Source organism: Coloeus monedula (assembly GCF_965178545.1).
Source record: "Coloeus monedula genome assembly, chromosome: 40".
Taxonomy (NCBI): domain Eukaryota; kingdom Metazoa; phylum Chordata; class Aves; order Passeriformes; family Corvidae; genus Coloeus; species Coloeus monedula.
Window position 1 is genome coordinate 1,715,169 of NC_138820.1, and position 19,610 is coordinate 1,734,778.

Below are 19,610 nucleotides of genomic sequence, written 5' to 3' on the forward strand. Positions count from 1 at the left end.
GGATGACAAAGTGGGCGTGGAGACGCACGACGGGGACGGTGACATCGGGATGGGGTGACAGGGATGGGGACACAGACACGGGGACACGTGGCTGCGGGTGAGGGGACACGGCCGCTGGGATGGCGCAGGGACACGGGGACACCCCCGCGGGGCCGTGGGACCGCGGTGACACGCGCGCGGTGACACACGCGCGGTGACAAGGGGACGCGCCAGGCCGGGGGATCCCGGGATCCCTCGGGCCGGCGGAAGCGGCCGAACAATGGGGCAGCGTCACTGTCGCCGTCACTGTCCCCGTCCCCAGCGCCACCGCGGCCCCGGGGGCGGCCCCGGGGACCCCCGCGGCCGGGAGGGGGGACACGCCGAGGGGAGGGGACGCGGCGGATACGGGGGACTCGGGAGAGGAGCCGGGGGACCCAGGTGACACGGGAGGTGACACGGGGGACCCGGGAGGTGACGCGGGCCCCCTGCCAGGCCGTACGTGCGGCTCCGCACAGCCTGGCCGCGGGTCCGGCGCCAGCGGGGCCAAAGGGCACGCGGGGGCGGGGGGACGGCGACAGTGACGTCACCAACGCCGTCGGGTCCCCCCGTGACACCCGGGTGTCCCCCGTGGCACCCCGGTGTCCCCCCGGCAGGGACTCCCTGGGAACGAGGGCTGCACGCCTGGGGGTCCCCCGGGGCACCTGGAGTCCCCTCTGGTCTCCTGCCGCTCCCCTGGGTGCCTGGAGGTCCCTTTTGTCACCTGGATGTCCCTTTTGTCACCTGGGTGTCCCTTTTGTCACCTGGGTTCTCCTCATTTTCCCATCCCCCGTGGACGTCTAAGTGTCCCCAGTGTCACCTGGACCCCCGCCCCACATCACCCAAGTCCCCACATTTCCCCCCTGGGGTCCCTCCTTGTCACCTGAGTCCCCCTCGTTGTCACCTGGACTCTCTCCCTGTGCCTCCCCTCCCATCCCCCATTGTCACCTGGGGGTTTCCTGTCCCAAATGTCACCGATGACGCAGAGGAAGCCCCAGCCCAGCCCCCCCAAATCCCCCCAAAACCGCCCAAGACATCGCTGCTGCTGCCACCGACTTTATTTTGGTGTCACGTCCCCGTGTCTCCCCCAAACCCCCGAGGCTGCTGCAGCGGGGGGCTCAGGGTGACATCGAGGGGCTCGGGGGCATCCTGGTGGCCCCAGATCGCAGTGGTCCCGACCCGTTGGTGGCAGCTCAGTGGCCTCGAGCCATTGGTGGCATCGTCCGTGTCCCCAAAACGTCAGTGGCTCCAGGTGACAGCGTCCCCGTGGCCATCAGTGACTCGCGGTGGCCTCAAACTCTTGGTGGCATCTCAACGTCCCCAAGTCCTCGGCGGCTTCTGGTGGCCCCAGCTCAAGGCGGTCTCGACCCACGGGTGGCCCCGGTGGGTTTTGGTGTCCCCAGGGTGTCCCCAAGACTTTCCGTGGGGTCCCCGCGGCCGTGACAGACCTGGGAGACTCCCGGGGGGAGGGCTTTGGGGTGTCCCCGTGACAGTGATGGAGCCCAAGACACCTGGGGGGCCCCCCGCATTTTGGGGACCCCCACAGACTTCGCGGGTGGCCTCGAAACCCTCGGGGAGCCCCCCAGGACTTTGCGAAACCCCCCTCCCCTCCTCGGGGAGCCCCCCCAAAACCTCGAGAAGCCCCAGGTCTCGGGGAAGCCTCCCAGGGGAGCCCCCCCGGACTGCGGGGACCCCCCCCTCAGGCGCAGGGGGCCTCCCTGCAGAGTCGGATGTGAATGGCCGAGTTGTGCCGGGGGGGGTCCCCGTCCTCCCCGTCCCCGTCCCCGTCCTCGTCGCCGTCGCCCCGCGGCGGGGGGGCCCCGCGGTGGCCGCGGGGGGGCCGCAGGGGCACGGAGGAGGTGCTGGCGTGGAGCCGCAGGGCCCCCCCGGCCCCCGCCTGCAGCTGCAGCGCCAGGTTGATGGCGCGGGGCACGGCCAGGCCCAGCCCGTGCAGCCGCAGCTCCCCGGGGCCGCCCCCGGGACCCCCGCCCGGGGCCAGGAGCCGCTGGCAGCGCCGCAGCTGCGCCCGGAAGTCGGAGCGTGACGTCACGAACACGTCATTGGTGCCGGGCCCGGCGGCGGGGGGGAGCCCCGGGGGGGGGCGGGGGGCCGGGCCCCGGCGGCGACGGCGGGAGGGGGGCCCGGGGAGCCCCCCCGGGGGAGGAGACGGAGCTGCGGGGCGGCCCGAGGACATTCTGGGGGGGGGGAGGGGGGGGAAAATGGGGAGGGGGCGTCAGGGGTGGATCCCGAGCCCCCCGGGACCTCCCCCACTCCCAACGCCCTCAGGGATCCCCCCCCGACACCGTAACCACCCCCAGACCCCCTCCCCCGAAACCAACCGTGACCCCTCCCCCGAAACCAACGGCGACACCCCCGGGCCCCCTGTAGCCCCCCCAAACACCCCCTGGGATCCCCCAAACTCCCCCTGACCTTTGATCCCCCCCAAAGACCCCCAGGGACCCCCCCGGTCCCCCACCCCCGTCCCCACCTCGCGCGTCCCGCGCCGCCGCCGCTTCCGCTGCGAGGCCACGCCCCCTCCGAAGCCACACCCACAGCAAACCGCGCCCCGCCGCTCAGCATTTTTGGGGGTTTTGGGTCTTTTTACGCCGAACGCGGAGGGGCCCCCCTCCCCTCGCACGCGCTCCGCCCCCCCCGAATCCGCCATTTTGGGGCTTTTATTCAGCAAAACCTTTTATTCAGCCCTCCCCCCGCAGTGGGCACGGGGGGGATCGGGGGCTTCAGGTAGGAGGCGCTTAGGGGAAACCACGCCCCCTCCCCCTCAGGCCGCGCCCCACACCCGCAGCGGGCGTGGCTTGACACCCCGAGCCACGCCCGCAAACGGGAGGAGTCACGTCCCACAAAACGCGCCCACCGACAGCCACGCCCCCCTCCTTTTTGACAAAGGGCCGCGGCCCCTTTAAGCGCCGCCATTGTGGCCGCAGCCAATCGGCGCGCGCGCCGCGCAGCGGGCGCTGATTGGCCGCGGGCGAGGCCCCGCCCCCTCGGCCGGCGCTGTCCCGGTGCTGAACGCGGCCATGAGCGGCGGCGTCTACGGCGGCGGTGCCGGGGGGCGGGGCCTCGGGGGGCGGGGCCTCGGGGGGGGCGGGGCGATGTCTCACCGGGGCGGGGCCAATGCCGGAGGGGCGGGGCCAAGGCGGGGGGCGGGGGGGGTCAAAGGGGAATGGGGGGGGGTCCCCCGGGGTTTTTGGACGGGGGGCCCGGTGTCGTGGCGGGGGGGGGGGGGGGACTTGCGGGTTCAGGACGGTCACGATGTCCTGGGGGGGTCCTAGTGTCTCTATCCCGCCCCCCCCCCCAATGGGGGATCCCGGTGGTTTTGTGGGAGTCGGGGGGGGCGGGTCCGGGGGTTTTCTGGGGCGGTCTCATTGTCCTGGGGTGTCCCGGTGTCACCATGTCCCCTATCCTCCCCCCCCCCAGATGAGGTCGGGGCACTGGTGTTCGACATCGGCTCCTTCTCGGTCCGGGCCGGTTATGCCGGCGAGGATTGTCCCAAGGTCGGTGTCACCGTGTCCCCTCCGTGTCCCCCACCCGTGTCCTTGTCACCGCCCCCCGCCAGACAGACAAGGCCACCGTGTCCCTAGCATGCCATCCCCACCGCTAAGGTGCCCCCAGGGCCACCCCCGGGCCATTGTCCTCATCGTGGTGACAACGCCACCGTCCCCATGGCCCGCCACGGTGACGTCACCGAGGCCACGATGTCCCCAAGGCGGATTTCCCCACCACGGTGGGGCTGCTGTCCCCGGACGAGGTGTCCCTGGAGCTGGACGGGGACAAGGACAAGAAGGGGGGGAAGGTTTATTACATCGACACCAACGCCCTGCACGTGGCCCGCGAGGGCGTCGAGGTCTTGTCACCCCTCAAGAACGGCATGAGTGAGTCTGGGGACAGCAGGGACACTGGGGACAGCAGGGAACATGGGGGGACATTGGGGGGACAGCAGGGATGGGGGGACATTGGGGGAACACATGGGGAAGAGTGGGGATGGAGGGGACATGGGGAGAGAGCAGGAACAGGAGGGACAGCATGGGGACACTTGGGGACGAGGGGGAAGAGCAGGGACACGGGGGACACAGAGAGACACGGGAGCACTTTGGGGGACATGGGGGGACAGTGTGGGAACACCCCAAGGACGTCCCTGCAGGGCAAAGGGGACCCGGGATGGGGACACCAGTAAGGGCCATCTCAGGGGTCACCTGATGTCACCCGCGCCCCGTTTGTCTGCCCCGGTCCCAGTCGAGGACTGGGAGTGTTTCCAGGCCATCCTGGACCACACCTACGGCAAACACGTCAAGTCGGAGCCAGGGCTGCACCCGGTGCTCATGTCCGAGGCCCCGGTAGGTGCCACCCCTGGGGCGGGGCTGGGGGGGTCGCGTGTCCCCCTGCGTGTCCCCAATGTCCCCTGTGCTGCAGTGGAACACCAGGGCCAAGCGCGAGAAGCTGACGGAGCTGATGTTCGAGCACTACAACATCCCGGCCTTCTTCCTCTGCAAGACGGCCGTGCTGACCGCGTATCCCCAGCGTCACCCCCGGTGTCACCCCCGTGTCACCTCCCCCTGTATTGCACCCTGGTACCCTCCCGTGTCACTCCCGGAGCCCTCGGGGACTTCTCCGTGCCATCCCCAGTGTCACCCCTCAGGGACCCCGCCGGGGTCACCTTCCCCCGTGCCACCCCCAGTGTCACCTGTGTGGCCCAACCCCCTCGCTGGGGCTGCTGGGTGTGTCCGGGGGGCTTGGGTGGGTGGTCACTGGGTGTCCCCTCCCCGTTGTGGCCCCTTGACCGGTGCAGCTTCGCCAATGGGCGCAGCACGGGGCTGGTGCTGGACTCGGGAGCCACCCACACCACGGCCATCCCTGTGCACGACGGGTACATCCTGCAGCAAGGTGAGAGCACACCTGGGGCAGGTGAGAACACAGCTGGGGCAGGGGAGGGGCACCGGGGACACGCCCAGGAGACACCTGGGGAAGGGGAGAACACACCTGGGACCCGCGGCCATGCGCAATGGCCACGCCCCCCAGCCAGATGGGCGCACACCTGTCCCAGGTAAGTCCTCACCTGTCCCCGCAGGCATCGTGAAGTCTCCACTGGCCGGGGATTTCATTTCCATGCAGTGCCGGGAGCTGTTCCAGGAGCTCAACATCGACATCGTGCCCCCCTACATGATCGCCGCCAAGGTGAGCGTGGCCGGCGTGGGGGTCAGCCAATCAGAGGGGACAGAGGCAGGGTGGGGCCAAACTTAAAGTTCCTCCCATTTGGGGATGGGCTTATCCCTTAGCTCCACCGTCTTTGGAGATGTAATTAGCGCTTAGCTCCACCCCTTTTAGAGACCCCACCCACACTGGGCCCCACCCCTCGGTGACTTCACCCATAGACTCCTCCTCTTACCCCACCCCAGTGGAGGCTCCACCCCTTTCATTTAGCCACACCCCCTTAGCATCATTAAGCCCCTCAAACCACTCCCCTTTGGGGCTTGGCCACGCCTCCCGGGACCCCCCCTCTCCCAGGAGCCGGTGCGGGAAGGAGCCCCCCCGAGCTGGAAGAAGAAGGAGAAGCTGCCCCAGGTGTCCAAGTCCTGGCACAACTTCACCTGCAATGTGAGTAGGGGGGATTTTGGGGGGCCCTGAAAGGGGTTTTGGGGGTCCCCACCCCCTTTTGGGGGAGTCCCCGATAGGTCCTGGTTTGGGGGGGTTGTTTGGTCCCTTTTCATTGGGGTTTCCCACCCCGTGCCCCTTTATGAGGGGGAGGTGGCCCCAACGCCTGGGTCTATTTTTGGGGGGTTTCTCAACCCTCTGTGTCCCTTTTCTGGGGGTCCCTGAGTCCCTTTTTTGGGGTCCCAGGAGGTGATCCAGGACTTCCAGGCCTCGGTGCTGCAGGTCTCGGACTCCCCCTACGACGAACAGTGAGTTCCACGATTCTGGAGGGGTTCAGGGACAAATTCGGGGGGAGGGGGGGAGGACCCCAAAATCTGCTGTTTTCCCCCCAGGGTGGCGGCGCAGATGCCAACAGTTCACTACGAGATGCCCAACGGGTACAACACCGACTATGGGGCCGAGCGGCTCCGCATCCCCGAGGGGCTCTTTGACCCCTCCAACGTCAAGGTTTGGGAGTCTTGGGGGGGGTCTCTGAGGGGGCTTAGGGGTTTTGGGGTCCCGGGGGTTTTAGGGCACCCCCATCCCCTGAGTTCTGAATTCCTGAGAGGCTCTTTAACTCCTTCAATGTCAAGGTTTAAGGGTTCCCAGTGGGGTTTGGGGGCTCCCAGGGGATTTGGGGATTCCCATGGGGAACAGGGAGGTCCTGGGGGGGGTCCCGGGGTTTTGGGGACCTCCTGACCCCCCCTTTCCCCAGGGCCTCTCAGGGAACACCATGCTGGGCGTGGGACACGTGGTCACCACCAGCATCGGGATGTGTGACATCGACATCCGGCCGGTGGGTCCTGGGACCGGGGGGGTCCAGGGAGATGTGGGGAGCAGCAGGGACACCCCAAATCCCGCTGGTCCCCTCCCTGTGTCCCTGCCAGGGTCTCTACGGCAGTGTCATTGTCACCGGGGGGAACACGCTGCTGCAGGGTTTCACCGACCGCCTGAACCGGGAGCTGGCGCAGAAAACCCCCCCTGTGAGAGACCCCTGAGTTCGGGATTGGGGGCGTTGGGAGGGGCTGGAGGGGACCCCAAACTCTCCTTGGATGGGACCCCCTGAATTTGGGATGGGGGAAGCTGGGGGGACCCTAAACCCCTCTGAGGGACGTTTGGGGGGTGGGGGGGAGACACAGATGGGGCCTCTGGGTTTCTCCCAATTATCACCAGTCACTCTCAGTTGCCACCAGTGGTTCGTAGTTGTCCCCCCAGTGATTCCCAGTGGCTCCCAGTGACCCCCCCCTTCGCAGAGCATGCGGCTGAAGCTCATCGCCAGCAATAGCACCATGGAGCGGCGCTTCAGCCCCTGGATCGGGGGCTCCATCCTGGCCTCGCTCGTGAGTCGAGGGGTCCATGGAGAACCGGGGGGATCCCCCCACCTGGAACCCCCCAAAAACCCTGAAAACGCCCCAAATTCCCCCAGGGCACCTTCCAGCAGATGTGGATCTCCAAGCAGGAGTACGAGGAGGGCGGGAAGCAGTGTGTGGAGCGCAAGTGCCCCTGAGGGGGGTCCTGCCCCTGAGGGGGGTTTGAGCCCTTGAGGGGGAAAAATGGGGAAAAAAAACCCATTAAAATCCACAAAACCCACCTGAAACCGTCTCTGAGGTGCCCGTGGGGTCTGGTGGCAGCGGGGCTTAACGAGAGTTGTTTACGTGAGGAGCTGCAGGACTTTTACACCGATTCCGGCGGGTTTTGCTTCAAAAAGGAGCGCGGGCGGCGCTTCCCTCACGCCCTCGGTCACGTGACAAGGGGGGGCCGGGAGGAGCGCGGGAGGCACGTGCAGGAACGGGACATTGCGCGTGCGTGAGATCACGTGACAGCTGGGGAGGGGGGAGAGAGCGCGGTACGTCCCGAGCCCGGCGCGAGACATTGCGCAGCTCTCGCGAGACGCGGCGGCGCCGCCCTGCGACCGCCGCAGGAACTGCGCGCTGTTCTCGCGAGAGCCGCGCGCCCGAGCCGTGCGCCCCGTTACCGGGCGGGTGGGGCGGGGACGGGGGGGGGGGGAGGAGCCAGTTCGGTGACGTCACTAGCGGAACGGTGACGTGAGTACGCCGCCGAGGGACGGAGGAGACACCGGCGCTAGAACGGGAGTGGGTGTGTGGGAAGAACCCTCCGCGCACTGAGCACGCGCAACCCCGGCACGGACTCCAACTGCCGGCAACCCCCGCGCGTGCGGCGAGGCCCCAGCGCGGGGCGCCCTTATCCCGCCTGCTCCGCCTTCCAGCCGCCCACCCTGTCCCTTCCCGCACCTCTCCCTTTCCCCAAACCTTCAGCAGGATCTTCCCCAGCTCCCTCCCCACCTGCCCCGCCCGCCGTTCTCCCGCGCTCTCCGCGCAGGCGCTCGTTGCGGCCACCCCAAGCTCTTCAGGCCCCCTCTCCCCCCACCGCGAGCCGCCTCCCGTTATTGGGCGCCGTGCGCCCCGCAGCCGCTCCCATTGGCGGCGCGCTGCCGCCCCTGCCCCATTTGTGGGCGTGTCCTTGTTTAGCCCCGCCCCTTCCCTATATAAGCCCCGCCGGGCCGCCGCGGCGCTGCCATCGCGGGCGGGAGGCGGCGGGCGCGGAGGGTTAGCGCGCGCGGCTTTCTCCGCTCCCCCCCTCCGGCGGCGCATGCGCGGGGGCGGCGCGGCGCAGCGCGCAGGCGCGGGCCGGGCCGCCATGGCGGCGGCGCCTGAGGCCTTCCTGGTACCGCCGCCGCCGCCGCCTCCTCCCGCCGCCGCCGCGGCGCCCCCGGGACCCTCCGACCCGCCGGAGCCCCCGCGACCCCGCAATGGCCTCCGCGCCGCGGGCGGTGGCGGCGGGAAGCGGCGCAGCAGCTGCGGGGCGAAGCAGCCGGCGTGGAAGCGGCGGCGCCGCGCGGCCTCGGAGTGCGGCCCGGTGCTGCCGTCCGAGTTCCTGCTCGGCGGGAACATCTTCGACCCGCTCAACCTCAACAGCCTCCTGGACGAGGAGGTGAGCCGGGCGCTGAACGCGCGCACCCCGCAGTCCTCGCCGCTCCCGCAGCGCGGCCGCGACCCCGTGGAGATCCTGGTGCCGCGGGACATCACGGACCCGCTGAGCCTCAACGCGCCGGGCGAGGGGCTGCGCTTGGCGTCCCCGGCCAAGAGCGCGCGGCGCCGGCACCGCCACCGCGGGCAGCAACGGGGCAACACCGCCAGCGCCGCCTCCGCCAGCACCGCCAGCACCGCGCCCGGTGAGGAGCCCGCCCGCCCCGCCGAACCCTCCGCCGCTTCCACCGCCCCGCCGTGCCCCGCCGCCCTCCCCGCCCCCGGCCGGCACCGCAAGCGCCGACGGACTTGCAGCAAATCCGAGGGGCCTCGCCCGCCGCCCCCTCCCGCTGCCGAGAAGCCGAAGCCCCCCGGGAAGGCGGCGCAGCGGCCGCGGCACCAGGTGCGCAAGTTCCAGTACGGGAATTACTGCAAATACTACGGGTACCGCAACCCGGACGTGGAGGACGCGCGGCTGCGGGCGCTGCGGCCCGAGTGGTTCGCGGGGAAGGAGGTGCTGGACGTGGGGTGCAACGTGGGGCACCTCACGCTGAGCATCGCCAAGCGCTGGGCGCCCGCCAGGGTCGTGGGGCTGGACATTGACGGGCGGCTGATCCGCTCGGCCCGGCAGAACATCCGCCACTACCTGTCCGAGGGGCTGGGGGCGGACAGCGACGCCGCGGGGGGGGCCAGGAAAGGCTTCCCCGCCGCGCTCTTGGCCAGCCGGGGCCCCATCGCCGCCCCGCAGCTCCCACCCGACGGGCCCGGGGCCGCCGATTTCCCGCACAACGTCGTGTTTGTCACGGTGAGTGCGTGGGAAGGGCTGGGGAGGGGGCGAGGGAGGGGTCTGGTGGGGGATTTGGGGGAGCGTGAAGCGGGAACGGGGGGTTGGGATGGGTGTTGGAAGGTGTTGGTGGGTCTAAAAGGGGCTTAAGCCTCTTAGTGGGTCTGAGGAAAGTTTTAGGAGGGTCTTGGTGGGTCTAAGGGGGTGACAGGTATGGAGGGCTGGCGAAGGTTTTAGGAGGGTTTTTGTTGGGGTTTTGGGGGTTTTATTGGGCTTAAGGGGACTAGAGGAGCTGAGAAGAGTTTTTAAAGGATTTTAAATAGGTTTGGGGGGTTTTGGTAGGCCTAGAGATGTAACCGGGGGGCTTTGGGGGTCTCCAGTGAGTCTGGGGATATGTCTTAGATGTGTTTGTGGGGTGACAAGTGGCGTTAGGGGGATTTTGGGGGGGGTCTCGGATGAGTTCCAGGCTCTTGATGGGTCTGAAGGGGTCACCAGGGGTTTGAAGTGCTGTGGGACCCCCCATTCCATCCTTGGGATCTGTTTGGGGCAGCTCTGGGCCTCGGTCTGGGGGAATCCTCAAAACCCCTGAGTGGGGGTTCAGCATGTGTCCCTCAGCGTGCGCCCCCCAAATACCTGGGTGGGCCTCAGAATGTGCTCCCCACCCTCCAAAACTCCTCAAGGGGGTTCAGCTTGTACTCCCCAAAATCCATCAGCGGCTGCCCCAAATCCTCTCTGTGGGGCTCAGCGATTGTCCCCCAAAACCCCCCCAAAACCCTTTCCCGGTGCCCCCCACTCCCAGGGGAACTACGTCCCGGAGCGGGAGGAGGCGGTGGGGGCCCAGCGCCCCGAGTTCGACGTGGTGCTGCTGCTGTCCCTCACCAAGTGGGTGCAGCTCAACTGGGGGGACGAGGGCCTCAAGCGGCTCTTCCGGAGGGCGTTCCGGCACCTGCGGCCCGGCGGGATCCTGCTCCTCGAGCCACAGCCCTGGGAGTCCTATCGGAAGCGCAAGGGGCTCACGGTGAGTTTGGGGGGGGGCTTTTGGGGGGAGGGGGTGGTTTTGTTGCTGGAGCCGCAGTCCTGGGAGTCAAATTGCAAATGAGAGGAGCTCATGAGGGGTCACTGAGGGGTTATAAAGGGGTCTGGGGGTCACTGAGGGGTCTCGGGGGTCACAGAGGGGTTATAGACGGGTTTGGGGTGGTCAGCAAGGAGTCTGGAGGGTCACAGAGGGGTTATAAAAGGGTCTGAGGGCAATCTTGGGGGAGGGTTTGGTTTGGTTTGGTGGGTCAGTGATGTTTTAGGGAGTTTCTGGGGTTTTGGCGTGTTGTGGGTGGGGTTAAAGGAGGTTTGAGGGAGTCACAGGAGAGTTTCAGGTCAGAAATGGATTTTTAGAGGGTTAAAAGGTGCTCCCTTGGACTCAGCAGGGCTCGGGGGGGGGGTTAAAGGGTGTCTCAGGTGGGTTTTGGGGGTTCTTGGGGGGGGTGTCCATGGGATTTAGGAGCATCATTGTGGGGTTTGAGGGGATCGGTGCATTTAAAGGGGCTGAAATGGAGGGGATCTGTGAGTTTTTGGGGGGCTCTGAGGGGGGTTTGGCGTTTCTGTGGGCTCACCCTTCATTCCCAGGAGACGACGTACCGGAACTACCAACGGATCCGGCTGCGGCCGGAGCAGTTCCCAGCCTACCTGACGTCCCCCGAGGTGGGGTTCGAGCGCTGCGAGCTCCTGGGGACCCCCCAGCACAGCTCCAAAGGTGGGAGGGCCCCACGGCTAGGCTGCACCCCAAATCCCAGGGGCGGGACCCCAAATCTCAGGGGGTTTTTTTGGGTAGGGGGGGCGCACCTGGTTTGATAGAAAAGGAGGTTCTGGCAGGGGGGACACCCCAAATTGGGGGTTTGGGGTCACTTGGAGATTCGGAGGGGTTGGGAGTGGGGAATCCAAGATCGGGTGTGGGGGGAAGGAGACCTCAAATCCGGGGGGAGTTTGGGGCTGGGGGGATACCTGGGGTGTCTTGGGGTCAAGTAGCAGGGTCAGAAATTTGGGGGCCCCCTGACCCAATCCTCCTTTTTCTCCCCCCAGGCTTCCAGCGGCCGATTTATCTCTTCCATAAGGGACGAGGTGACGCCCCCTGAGCCTCCCCTGGAACTCCCCCCCGGTCTGGGGGGGGCCCTGATGCTCCCAGGGTGGGGGAAGGGGGGGTTGCTCCCCACCCCACCAGATGCCAAATGGGGGGAGGGGCTCTGTTTGCCCCCCTCCCCCCAATTTTTGGGGTGTTCCCTCCCCCCCCCCGGCGTTTGCCGTGGTTTGCTCTGTGCGAGGGGGGGCCCCGGAATAAAGGAGGTGATTGGTCTGCGGGGGGGGTCGTTTTTTGGAGGGTGGGAGGCTTTAAAGGTGGGGGAGCAGGGGAGGTCACACACCCCAGCAAAAGTTACAAATAATGGTTTATTTTTTGGGGGGTAAAAAAAGGGGGATTTGGGGCAGTTGTTCCCCCCTCAGCAACCCTCCCACTGCTGCAGCTTCTGATACATGGCAAAGGCGGCTCCGGGGGGGCGCGGGAGGGTCCGGGGGGGCTCGGGGGGGTTGGGAGGAGGCAGCCAGGGCCACCCCATCCCCCTCCCCACACCCCCTGCCAGCACCCCCAACTCCGGCCCGGGCACCTGGGGGGCAACAGAAAAAAAGAGGGGGTCCCATCAACACTGGGGGGATGCAGAGGGGAATTTGGGGGGTGCGGGGGTCGGGTCTGACCTGTGGGGTGGGCACGGGGGTGGCCGGGACCCCCCTGCGTGGCCCCGGCGGGGGAGGCACGGCCAGGCTGACGAGGCCCCGGAAAAGCCGCTGGGCTTGGGGCACGTTCATGGCTAAAAAAAAGCGGGATTTGGGTTAAACCAGAAAAGCGGAGGGGAGGGCCATGAGTGACCCCCTCCCTCCCCAAACTGACCTGCGGCCGCCGCCCCGCCCAGGGCGTTGCGAGCGGCGAAGGAGCTGCCCAGGAGCGCGGCCGCGGCGCGGGAGGCGTCGAACGGCTCGGGGGGGGCCCCGCCGGGAACCCCCCGGCTGCTGTGCAGGGTGGGGGTCGCCAGGGGCAGGGGGGGCGGGGCGGGGACCGCCCCCTCCTCATTTTCCTCCTCCTCCTCAGGCTCCGCGGGGCTCAGCGCGAAGCGCACCTGGGGGTGGGAAGAATTGGGGTGACTGAACCCCCCCCCCCCGGCTGCGGGTTTGGGCTGTCCCGTTGTGTTTCGGGGGGGAGGGGGGGGGTGTCCCACTGCCCCCCCTCAGCCCCCCCCAATGCCAGGGCCGCTCCCGCTGTGTTTCGGGGTGTCCCGTCCCCTCCCAGGCCCCGTCCCGTTCCACACCCCCGGTGTTTTGCGGGGTGTCCGTGCCTCCCACCCCCACCTGGCGGTTCCCCCCTCCGCGCCCCCCCCGCCTCAGGATCCCTCCGGGCGGCGGCGGCGGGACCGCGCGCGGCCTCATGGCGGCGGAAGCCACGCCCCCCTTCCGCCACTGGCCACGCCTCAAGCGCTGACCTCACAAAGATGGCGGCGCTGCCCGCCTCCCTGACCTCCCCATCATGGCGGGCGCCACGGCCTCGCCCTTCCCAATATGGCGCCGGGGCCCTTCCTAACGTGGCGGCGCCTCACAAGCCGCGGGTTCGAGCCTCTCCTTGGCCCATAGCTACTCTCACCCCTTTATTCGCCCCCAATTCACTCGAATTTCCCCCCAAATTACCACGGCCCCTCCCCCGTGCTGTAAAAATCGCGGCTTTATTAAAAAAGGCCCCAAATTGCGCAGGAAGGGCGAGTGAGCTCAGTGTCACTCCGCCCCTTCCTCCCAATAAAGCAGCAGCGGTGCACCAAGCGTGGACCCCCTGCCCGCCCCGAGAACCCCCCCCGAGCTCAGGATGGCCCAGGGGGCGGCCCGGGGGGCTGCGGGGAATGCAGGCGGGCGAGCTGCTGTGGGGTGGCAAGCGCCCGGAGCAGGCGGTTCTCCCGCTCCAGCGCCGCGCGCCGCTCACTCAGCTCCCGGATCTGCTCCCGCAGCGCCTCCACCTCCTCCCGCACTGCCAGCAGCAGGTGGGACTTCACCAGGTCCTGTGGGGAGAGGTGTCAGGTCCCACCCAGAGCACCCCACGTCCAGGACCCAAATCCTACATCCAGATCGCACAGCCGCCCACACAGGCCAGTTATGACCTAACGCCTTCCTCCCAGCTCCCAAGTCTCACATCCAGCTCCCAGAGCCGCCATATCACGGACCCAAAGCCCCCACAGCCTGGTCCTACAGCTCCCATGGGGACCCTGAGCCCCCTCACCCCTTTCAGGACCAACACCTCACCCCGGGGTCCCCAATCATCAATCTCCCCGGGATCTCACCATGGCCCTCTCAATCTTGTTGTCGATGGCGGTGACACCGCTGCCGGCGCTGGGATAGAGGGGAGGACAAGGATGGGGTGAGACAGACAGATGGACACCGCCCCTCCCCCACCTCGGACACCTTGGGTGAGTGGGGGAGGGGCAGAGTTTCCCCTTCCCCCCCCCCCGTTTCTTTCTCCTTTTCTGTGTGGGGGAGGGGCACTCGCGCCCCTCCCTCGCACCTGCCCCGGCCCCGCCCCACACCGGAAGCCCCCAACCCGGAAGTCCCCAGAGCGGAAGTCCCGCCTCACCCCTCGTCCTCGCTCTCCTCGCCAGCCAATCCCAGGCGCGCGCTGAGCTCAGCCCCGCCCCCTGGGCGTGGCGAGGGGGGTTTTGGGGGCAGCGCCTGTAAACAAAGGGAATTTAGGGGGATCGGGAGCGAGGTCAGCGTGGCCCCGCCCAAGGAGACCCCGCCCCCTCACCTGCTGCACGAGCTGCGCGAAGGCCCCGAGAGAACGGGGCTGGTGGGGGGCGGCGATGGCCCGGGGGGCGTCCAGAGACACCGGCACCCTCCCCCCGCCGCCGCCGCCTCCCCGCGGTGAGGCGTCCCGCTCGTAGAAATCGCGGCAGAGCCACCGGCCCCGCCGCAGCACCTCCCCCGGCGACAGTAAGCGAACGAGCCGGAACCGGGACCCGCTGGGGCTGCCGGAGGAGGACGAGGAAGAACCGGTCGCGGCGCCGGAGGCATCGCCGGGCGCGGTCCCGCTGCCGCCGCGGACGCTGGTTATGGCGAAGCCGCTTTTCTTGCGGCTCATGGGGGCGGCGGCGGCGGGAGGAGGAGGAGGAACATGGCGGGGCCGGCCCGGAGCCGTTACCGGCGGCGGCGGCGGCAGAACCCGGAAGTGCGAACCGGAAGTGATGTTGCCCCTTAAGGCGTGACGGCGCCGCCCCAGACCGCGCCTCCCTCCTAGAAAACCACGCCCCCGCGGCGCGCCCTTGCGCCACGTGACTTCTCGGCGCTCCGCGGGTCCTCCGCGCCGCCAGGGGGCGGCAGCGCAGCCGCGGCGCGTCCCGGACGCTGCGTCAGCGCCAATGGAGCGGCGCGAGCGGGAGGCGGGAGCGGCCGGTGAGGGAGGAGGGGAGGGATGGGGGTGGGCCCGGGGCACCCCCCGCGCCCGGTGACCACCCGCTGCCCCTCCCCCGCAGGCCGCTAGAGCACCCCCCGCCATGGGCCAACGCCCCCCGTGAGCCCCCGGCCCGGGCCCGGCCGTGCTGGCGGCGGTGGGGGGGGGGGCGCGGCGGAGGAATTTCCCCCCCCCCCCCAACCCTGGGACCCCCGAGAGAGCGACAGGTAACGAGGGGCGGGGTGGGAGGAGGCCGAGCGCCCTGGGGGGGAGAGAGGAGCCCGGTGTCCTGGTGGGGTGGGGGGACCCTGGCCCCTGTATCCTGGGGGGTGGGGGAAGTGATGGGGAGACCCCAGGATTGAGAGTAATTTGAGCGTTTGGGTGGGGAGGAGGAGTCTTGGGGTGCTGGGGGGAACCGGACGGGTTTGAGGGATCCCCAGCACCGGTGTGAGCGGAGGGGGCCGGGTGCTCGGGGGGTTCACAAGCGTTCGGATGGGTTTGGGGGTACCTCGGCATCACCGCGGAGGGGTCCTCGTGGGGTTCGGGAACCCGGCGGGCGGGGGTGCAGGGGGACCCCAGGATCCCTTCTGGGGGGGTGGAAGGGTAGACGGACTCAGCCTCCAGGTGGGGAGGGGGGTCCTGGGAGGGGACTGAGGCGTCTTGGGGGGTTTGGGGAGGGCGGGCATTTGGGACCACACGAACAAGTGGGGGCTGGGGGCTTGAGGGTCGCGGTGAGCAGGGAGATGTGGAGGTCCGGGTGGGGCGGGGAGGGTCTCAGGACACGGGGTCCGGGTGGCTCTCAGGACCAGATTTCGGGGGGCGGGGGTGGGTGGGGGGGGGGTCCCCGGTCCGGGAGGGGGCGGGGTCTGAAGGCCCCGCCCCCAGCCATGAGCGCCCCCCCGCGGTCGGAGCTCGCCGCCGCCGCCGCCGCCCTGCTGCGCCTGGGCGAGGAGCGCCCCCCGGCGGCCGCCATGAACCTGCTGCAGCGCAAGGGCCGCCCCGAGTGGCGCCCCCGCGAGGAGGAGCCGCGCAAGGGGTGAGGGGACAACGGCGACACGCGCCGTGGGAAGAAACCCCCCGAGACCACCCTGGGGGGAAACCGGTACCCCTGCGACCACCCTCAGGGGACACCGGGACCCCCAGGACTACTCTGGACCACTCTGGGGGGACGCTGGGATCCCTCCTGACTGCCCTGGGAGGTCACCCCACCCTGGGAATTCCCCCTGGCAGGACCCCGAGTCACCCCAGGGAAACCTGGGATTTCCATCCCTTTCCAGAACCCCCCTGCAGAGAGCTGCAATGGCCCCCTGCGCTCGTGGGATGACCCCCAGACCCACGGCCCACCCTCTGCACCTCAGAACCCCTGAAGATGGGCGACCGCAGTTCCCCCCTGTATCCCAGTGCCCCTGCCCCAGGGGAGCCAAGTCCCAGAGAATTCCTGAGTGGGTCAGGGAGTCCCCAGAAATTTTGGGGTCGCCCTGACCTGCTGTGTCCCCTCTTCAGGGTCCCCAAGGCACGGGATGGGGGGTCCCTGCGTCGTCCACTGCGCGTGGGGTTCCTGACCCTGCCAGCGCCGCAGGAACGCGGCCCCCGGCCCTGCGCCCCTGGCATGGCCCCCCGCTCCCTGTCCTGCCACGCTGTGGGGCTCCCGGACTCGGGGGTACCCCTGCGCCCCCCTGGGCCCCGCACCGGGCCCCCCGAGGGCCGGGGGCTCGAGGCACCGCCCGCCAAGAGAGGTGGTGAGTGGAACCGGCGGTGCTTGGGGAGTGCTTGGTGGGGCTGGGGGGCGATGGAGGAGGTGGGGGTGAGGGGGCTCAGGGCGGTTGGGGTGGCAGGGAGGGGACACGAGGGCTTTGAGGGGGCAGGGAGGGCGTACCACCCCCCTGACACCCCTCCCTTCCCCAGGCACCCCCCGGGGGGGCTGCGTGCGGCAGACGCCTCCCCTGAAGCCCTCGCGCAGCCCCCAGACCCGGCTGTCGGCCGGGGCACCCCCACCCCCCCTGGCCGAGCAGGGGGAGGGGGAGGAGCCCGTATACATCGAGATGGTGGGGGACGCCCGGGGAATCCCGGGGACGGATCCCCGGCGGGGGGGGCCGGGAGGAGCACCCCCCCCTCCCGCCGAGGAGCCCGAAGCCATTTATGAGGAAATGAGCTGCCCCCTGCCCGCGGGGGAGGGGCCGGGACACGCCCCTTTCCAGGGACACGCCCCATTCCACGGACACGCCCCCCACACCGCCCACGCCGCTTTCAGTGGCCACGTGCCGCACTCTGGCCACGCCCCCTACACCGGCCACGCCCCCTTCTCTGGCCACGCCCCTCACGCCGGCCGTGCCCCCTTCATAGGCCACGCCCCCTTCTCCGGCCCCGCGCCCATCCCCCCGCCCTTCCCCAACCTCCTCCCGCCCCGCCCCCCCCCGCTGGCCCCGCCCCCCGAGGGCGCCTCGCGCCTCCCGCTCCCCTCGCGCCGCGAGGCGCCTCCCCCCGCCCGCGCGCGCAGCCACTCCACGCCCCTCCCCCCGCACCACGCGCCGGGAGGGGCGGGGCGCGAGCGCGGGGGGGCGGGGCTCGGGCCGCTGCCGCTCCCGCCTTCCGCCGAAGCCCCGCCCCCCGGTAAGCGCCCGCCCGCCTACGAGAGCCTGCGGGGGGGCGTGGCCTCGGGAGGCCCCGCCCCGCCCCGCGAAGAGGACCCGCCCTCACGCCGAGGGGGCGGAGCCTCCTCCCGGCGCGGGAAGGAGACCGAGAGTGAGTGACGGGGAGGGGGCGGGGCTTGCGGCGGGGCCGGGCCCCATGGGCGGGGCTGACGCCCCCTCCCCCCCTTTTCGCAGAGGCGCCGGAGCCCCCCCGGGAGGAGCGGGGGGGGGCGGGGGCCGTTCCCCCCCCCTCGGGGATCCCTGTCCGGGCCGAGGGGCCCCGGGGGCGGCCGGGACCCCCCCTGCCCTGCCAGACCTTCCCTGCCTGCGGGAGACCCTCGGGTACGTGCGGTGTGGGGGCCGGTGTCGGGACATGTCGCGACACACCGAGGGGGCGGGAGGAGATTGCGGGGCAGATGGGGACACCGGGGGGACACGGAGGAAAACGGGGAAATGGGGGGGCAGGAGGTTACGTGAGGATACCGGGGGGGGCGTCATGTAGAACGACGCTGGGGGGGAACGGGGGACATTTACGGGGGCAGAGAGATCTTGGGCGGCCGCGGAGATGGGGACAGTCTGAGTCCCCTCTGTCCTGCAACGGGGGTGACACGGGGAGGGTGGCAAGTGGGGTGACACCGGGGCGGTGGCAGGGGGGTGACACCGTGTCCCCCTGACACCCCCCTCCCCATCCCCAGAGCTCCCCGGGGGTCCCCGCCTGGGCCGCTCCGCCTCCACCTCGGGGGTGCGCCAGGCCGGGGCCCCCCCGTTCCCACGCGGTCCCCCCTCATCGCGCCCCCTCTCCGGAGGGGTCCCCGGCGGGGGTCCCGGGGGAGGTTTCCCCGCCGCCCCCCGGCTCCGGGACGGGCAGCTGCAGGAGGTGATCGACCGAAAACGCTGCGTCTGCACCGAGATAAAGGCGCGGGGGGGGCGGGGGGGGGGGCTGTGCAAGCAGGACAGCCTGCCCCCCCTGCCCGCCCCCCCCGCCTGGAAAGGGGGGGCCGCTCCCGAGGGCCGCCCCCCGCCCCCACCGCCTCCCGGCACCCCCCCGGCCCGCCGGCCCCACGCCGTGCTCTGGGACACCGCGATCTGACCCCCCCGGGGTGCCTGGAGCACCCCAAATCCTGCCCCTATAACTTCGGGGGGTCCCCAAAATCATGGGGGGGCTCCTAAGGATAAAGGGGGGGGGGGCTCCTAAAGTGGGGAGGGGGGGCGACACGGCTGGGCCGGGTTGGGGAGAAATGGGGGTGGGTATTTATGGTATGTTGAGCCCTCCTGTAAGTAACGGGGTGGACACGCTCCTCAAACAAAGGGGGGAGGATGGAAACCACCCCCCCCGGGGTAACAGGGAGGGACCCCAAAAAATGGGGGGGAAAAAAACAACCCCAAAAAGTGGGGCGGGGTCGAGCGCCTCATTAAGGGGGATTTAAACCCCCCCAGTGCGGGGGGGCTTCCACTAAGGGGGTCTCGAGCCTCAATATCGGGGTACAGCTCCCCTTGTGAACTAAGGGGGTCCCTATAAACGGGGGGTAGAACTCCCCAATAAAGGGGGGGTTCACCCCTCCCTAGGGGTGTCCAGCCCCCCCGAAAAAATGGGGGGGGAATCACTCCTCAGTTGGGGTGTCCAGCCCCCCGAAAGGGGAGGGTGCTGTAACTGCTTTGCAATGTATTTATGGGGGGGGTATTTATGGGGGTGCATCAAGCAGGGGCCGGGGAGGGGGTTCCACTCCGGGGGTCCGCAGTGCGGCCTGTGGGGGGTGCGGGTGGGTGTTGTGTTGGAGGGGGGGCCCCCAGTGCGGGGGGGGGTGAGAGGGGAGGGGGGGGATCTCCTCTGGGATTTTGGGTGGGGGACCATGGGGGGGAGCAGAGGGCCCCCCCAACCCTTTCCTGGGACTCCCCCCAGGTCCTCTGTGCCTCATCCCCCCTCCGCTGCCCCCCCCCGTTACCAGAATTGCCTTTGTCCCCGCGGGGTCTGGGGGGGCCCCAATCTGGGGGGGGGGCATGGGGACGGGGGGGTTTTGTAACGTGGTTCTGTGCACTATTAAAGAGAGATGCAGCTGGAAACGCTTGTCGGGGGGGGGACCCCA

The 19,610-nt window shown here is 69.5% G+C and overlaps 5 protein-coding genes across 6 annotated transcripts; 3 read left to right on the plus strand and 2 right to left on the minus strand.

Annotated features, from left to right (window-relative positions):
- Positions 1-1,055: 1,055 nt before the first annotated feature.
- Positions 1,056-2,542, minus strand: POP7 (POP7 homolog, ribonuclease P/MRP subunit). The gene is made up of 2 exons (XM_082300594.1): positions 2,504-2,542; positions 1,056-2,210 (listed from the first exon to the last, which is right to left on the minus strand). The coding sequence occupies exon 2, from the start codon at positions 2,207-2,209 to the stop codon at positions 1,715-1,717; it is 495 nt and encodes a 164-aa protein (XP_082156720.1). The 5' UTR covers position 2,210; positions 2,504-2,542; the 3' UTR covers positions 1,056-1,714.
- A 507-nt stretch (positions 2,543-3,049) lies between these two features.
- Positions 3,050-7,168, plus strand: ACTL6B (actin like 6B; the record flags this gene model as incomplete). Its single annotated transcript, XM_082300544.1, has 14 exons — positions 3,050-3,075; positions 3,451-3,527; positions 3,740-3,905; positions 4,267-4,367; positions 4,444-4,541; positions 4,820-4,914; positions 5,099-5,205; positions 5,536-5,625; positions 5,869-5,930; positions 6,015-6,129; positions 6,377-6,457; positions 6,549-6,644; positions 6,915-7,001; positions 7,088-7,168. Exons 1-14 carry the CDS (start codon positions 3,051-3,053, stop codon positions 7,166-7,168), a joined length of 1,281 nt encoding a protein of 426 aa, XP_082156670.1. The 5' UTR covers position 3,050.
- A 1,040-nt stretch (positions 7,169-8,208) lies between these two features.
- On the plus strand, positions 8,209-11,770 carry MEPCE (methylphosphate capping enzyme). The gene is made up of 4 exons (XM_082300495.1): positions 8,209-9,453; positions 10,232-10,450; positions 11,053-11,179; positions 11,506-11,770. Exons 1-4 carry the CDS (start codon positions 8,272-8,274, stop codon positions 11,556-11,558), a joined length of 1,581 nt encoding a protein of 526 aa, XP_082156621.1. The 5' UTR covers positions 8,209-8,271; the 3' UTR covers positions 11,559-11,770.
- Positions 11,771-11,918: 148 nt separating this feature from the next.
- Positions 11,919-14,668, minus strand: PPP1R35 (protein phosphatase 1 regulatory subunit 35; the record flags this gene model as incomplete). The annotated part of the gene is made up of 6 exons (XM_082300592.1): positions 14,255-14,668; positions 14,084-14,178; positions 13,794-13,842; positions 12,365-12,590; positions 12,172-12,284; positions 11,919-12,083 (listed from the first exon to the last, which is right to left on the minus strand). The coding sequence occupies exons 1-6, from the start codon at positions 14,585-14,587 to the stop codon at positions 11,919-11,921; spliced, it is 981 nt and encodes a 326-aa protein (XP_082156718.1). The 5' UTR covers positions 14,588-14,668.
- A 93-nt stretch (positions 14,669-14,761) lies between these two features.
- NYAP1 (neuronal tyrosine phosphorylated phosphoinositide-3-kinase adaptor 1) lies at positions 14,762-18,646 on the plus strand. Of its 2 annotated transcripts, XM_082300551.1 has the most exons (7): positions 14,762-14,898; positions 14,979-15,123; positions 15,782-15,932; positions 16,400-16,635; positions 16,802-17,638; positions 17,722-17,868; positions 18,222-18,646. In XM_082300551.1, the coding sequence occupies exons 3-7, from the start codon at positions 15,784-15,786 to the stop codon at positions 18,614-18,616; spliced, it is 1,764 nt and encodes a 587-aa protein (XP_082156677.1). In that variant the 5' UTR covers positions 14,762-14,898; positions 14,979-15,123; positions 15,782-15,783; the 3' UTR covers positions 18,617-18,646. The 2 variants fall into 2 exon arrangements, with proteins under 2 accessions (XP_082156677.1, XP_082156678.1); XM_082300552.1 differs by lacking the exon at positions 14,762-14,898 and having other exon boundaries at positions 14,944-15,123.
- The last annotated feature ends 964 nt before the right edge of the window (positions 18,647-19,610 follow it).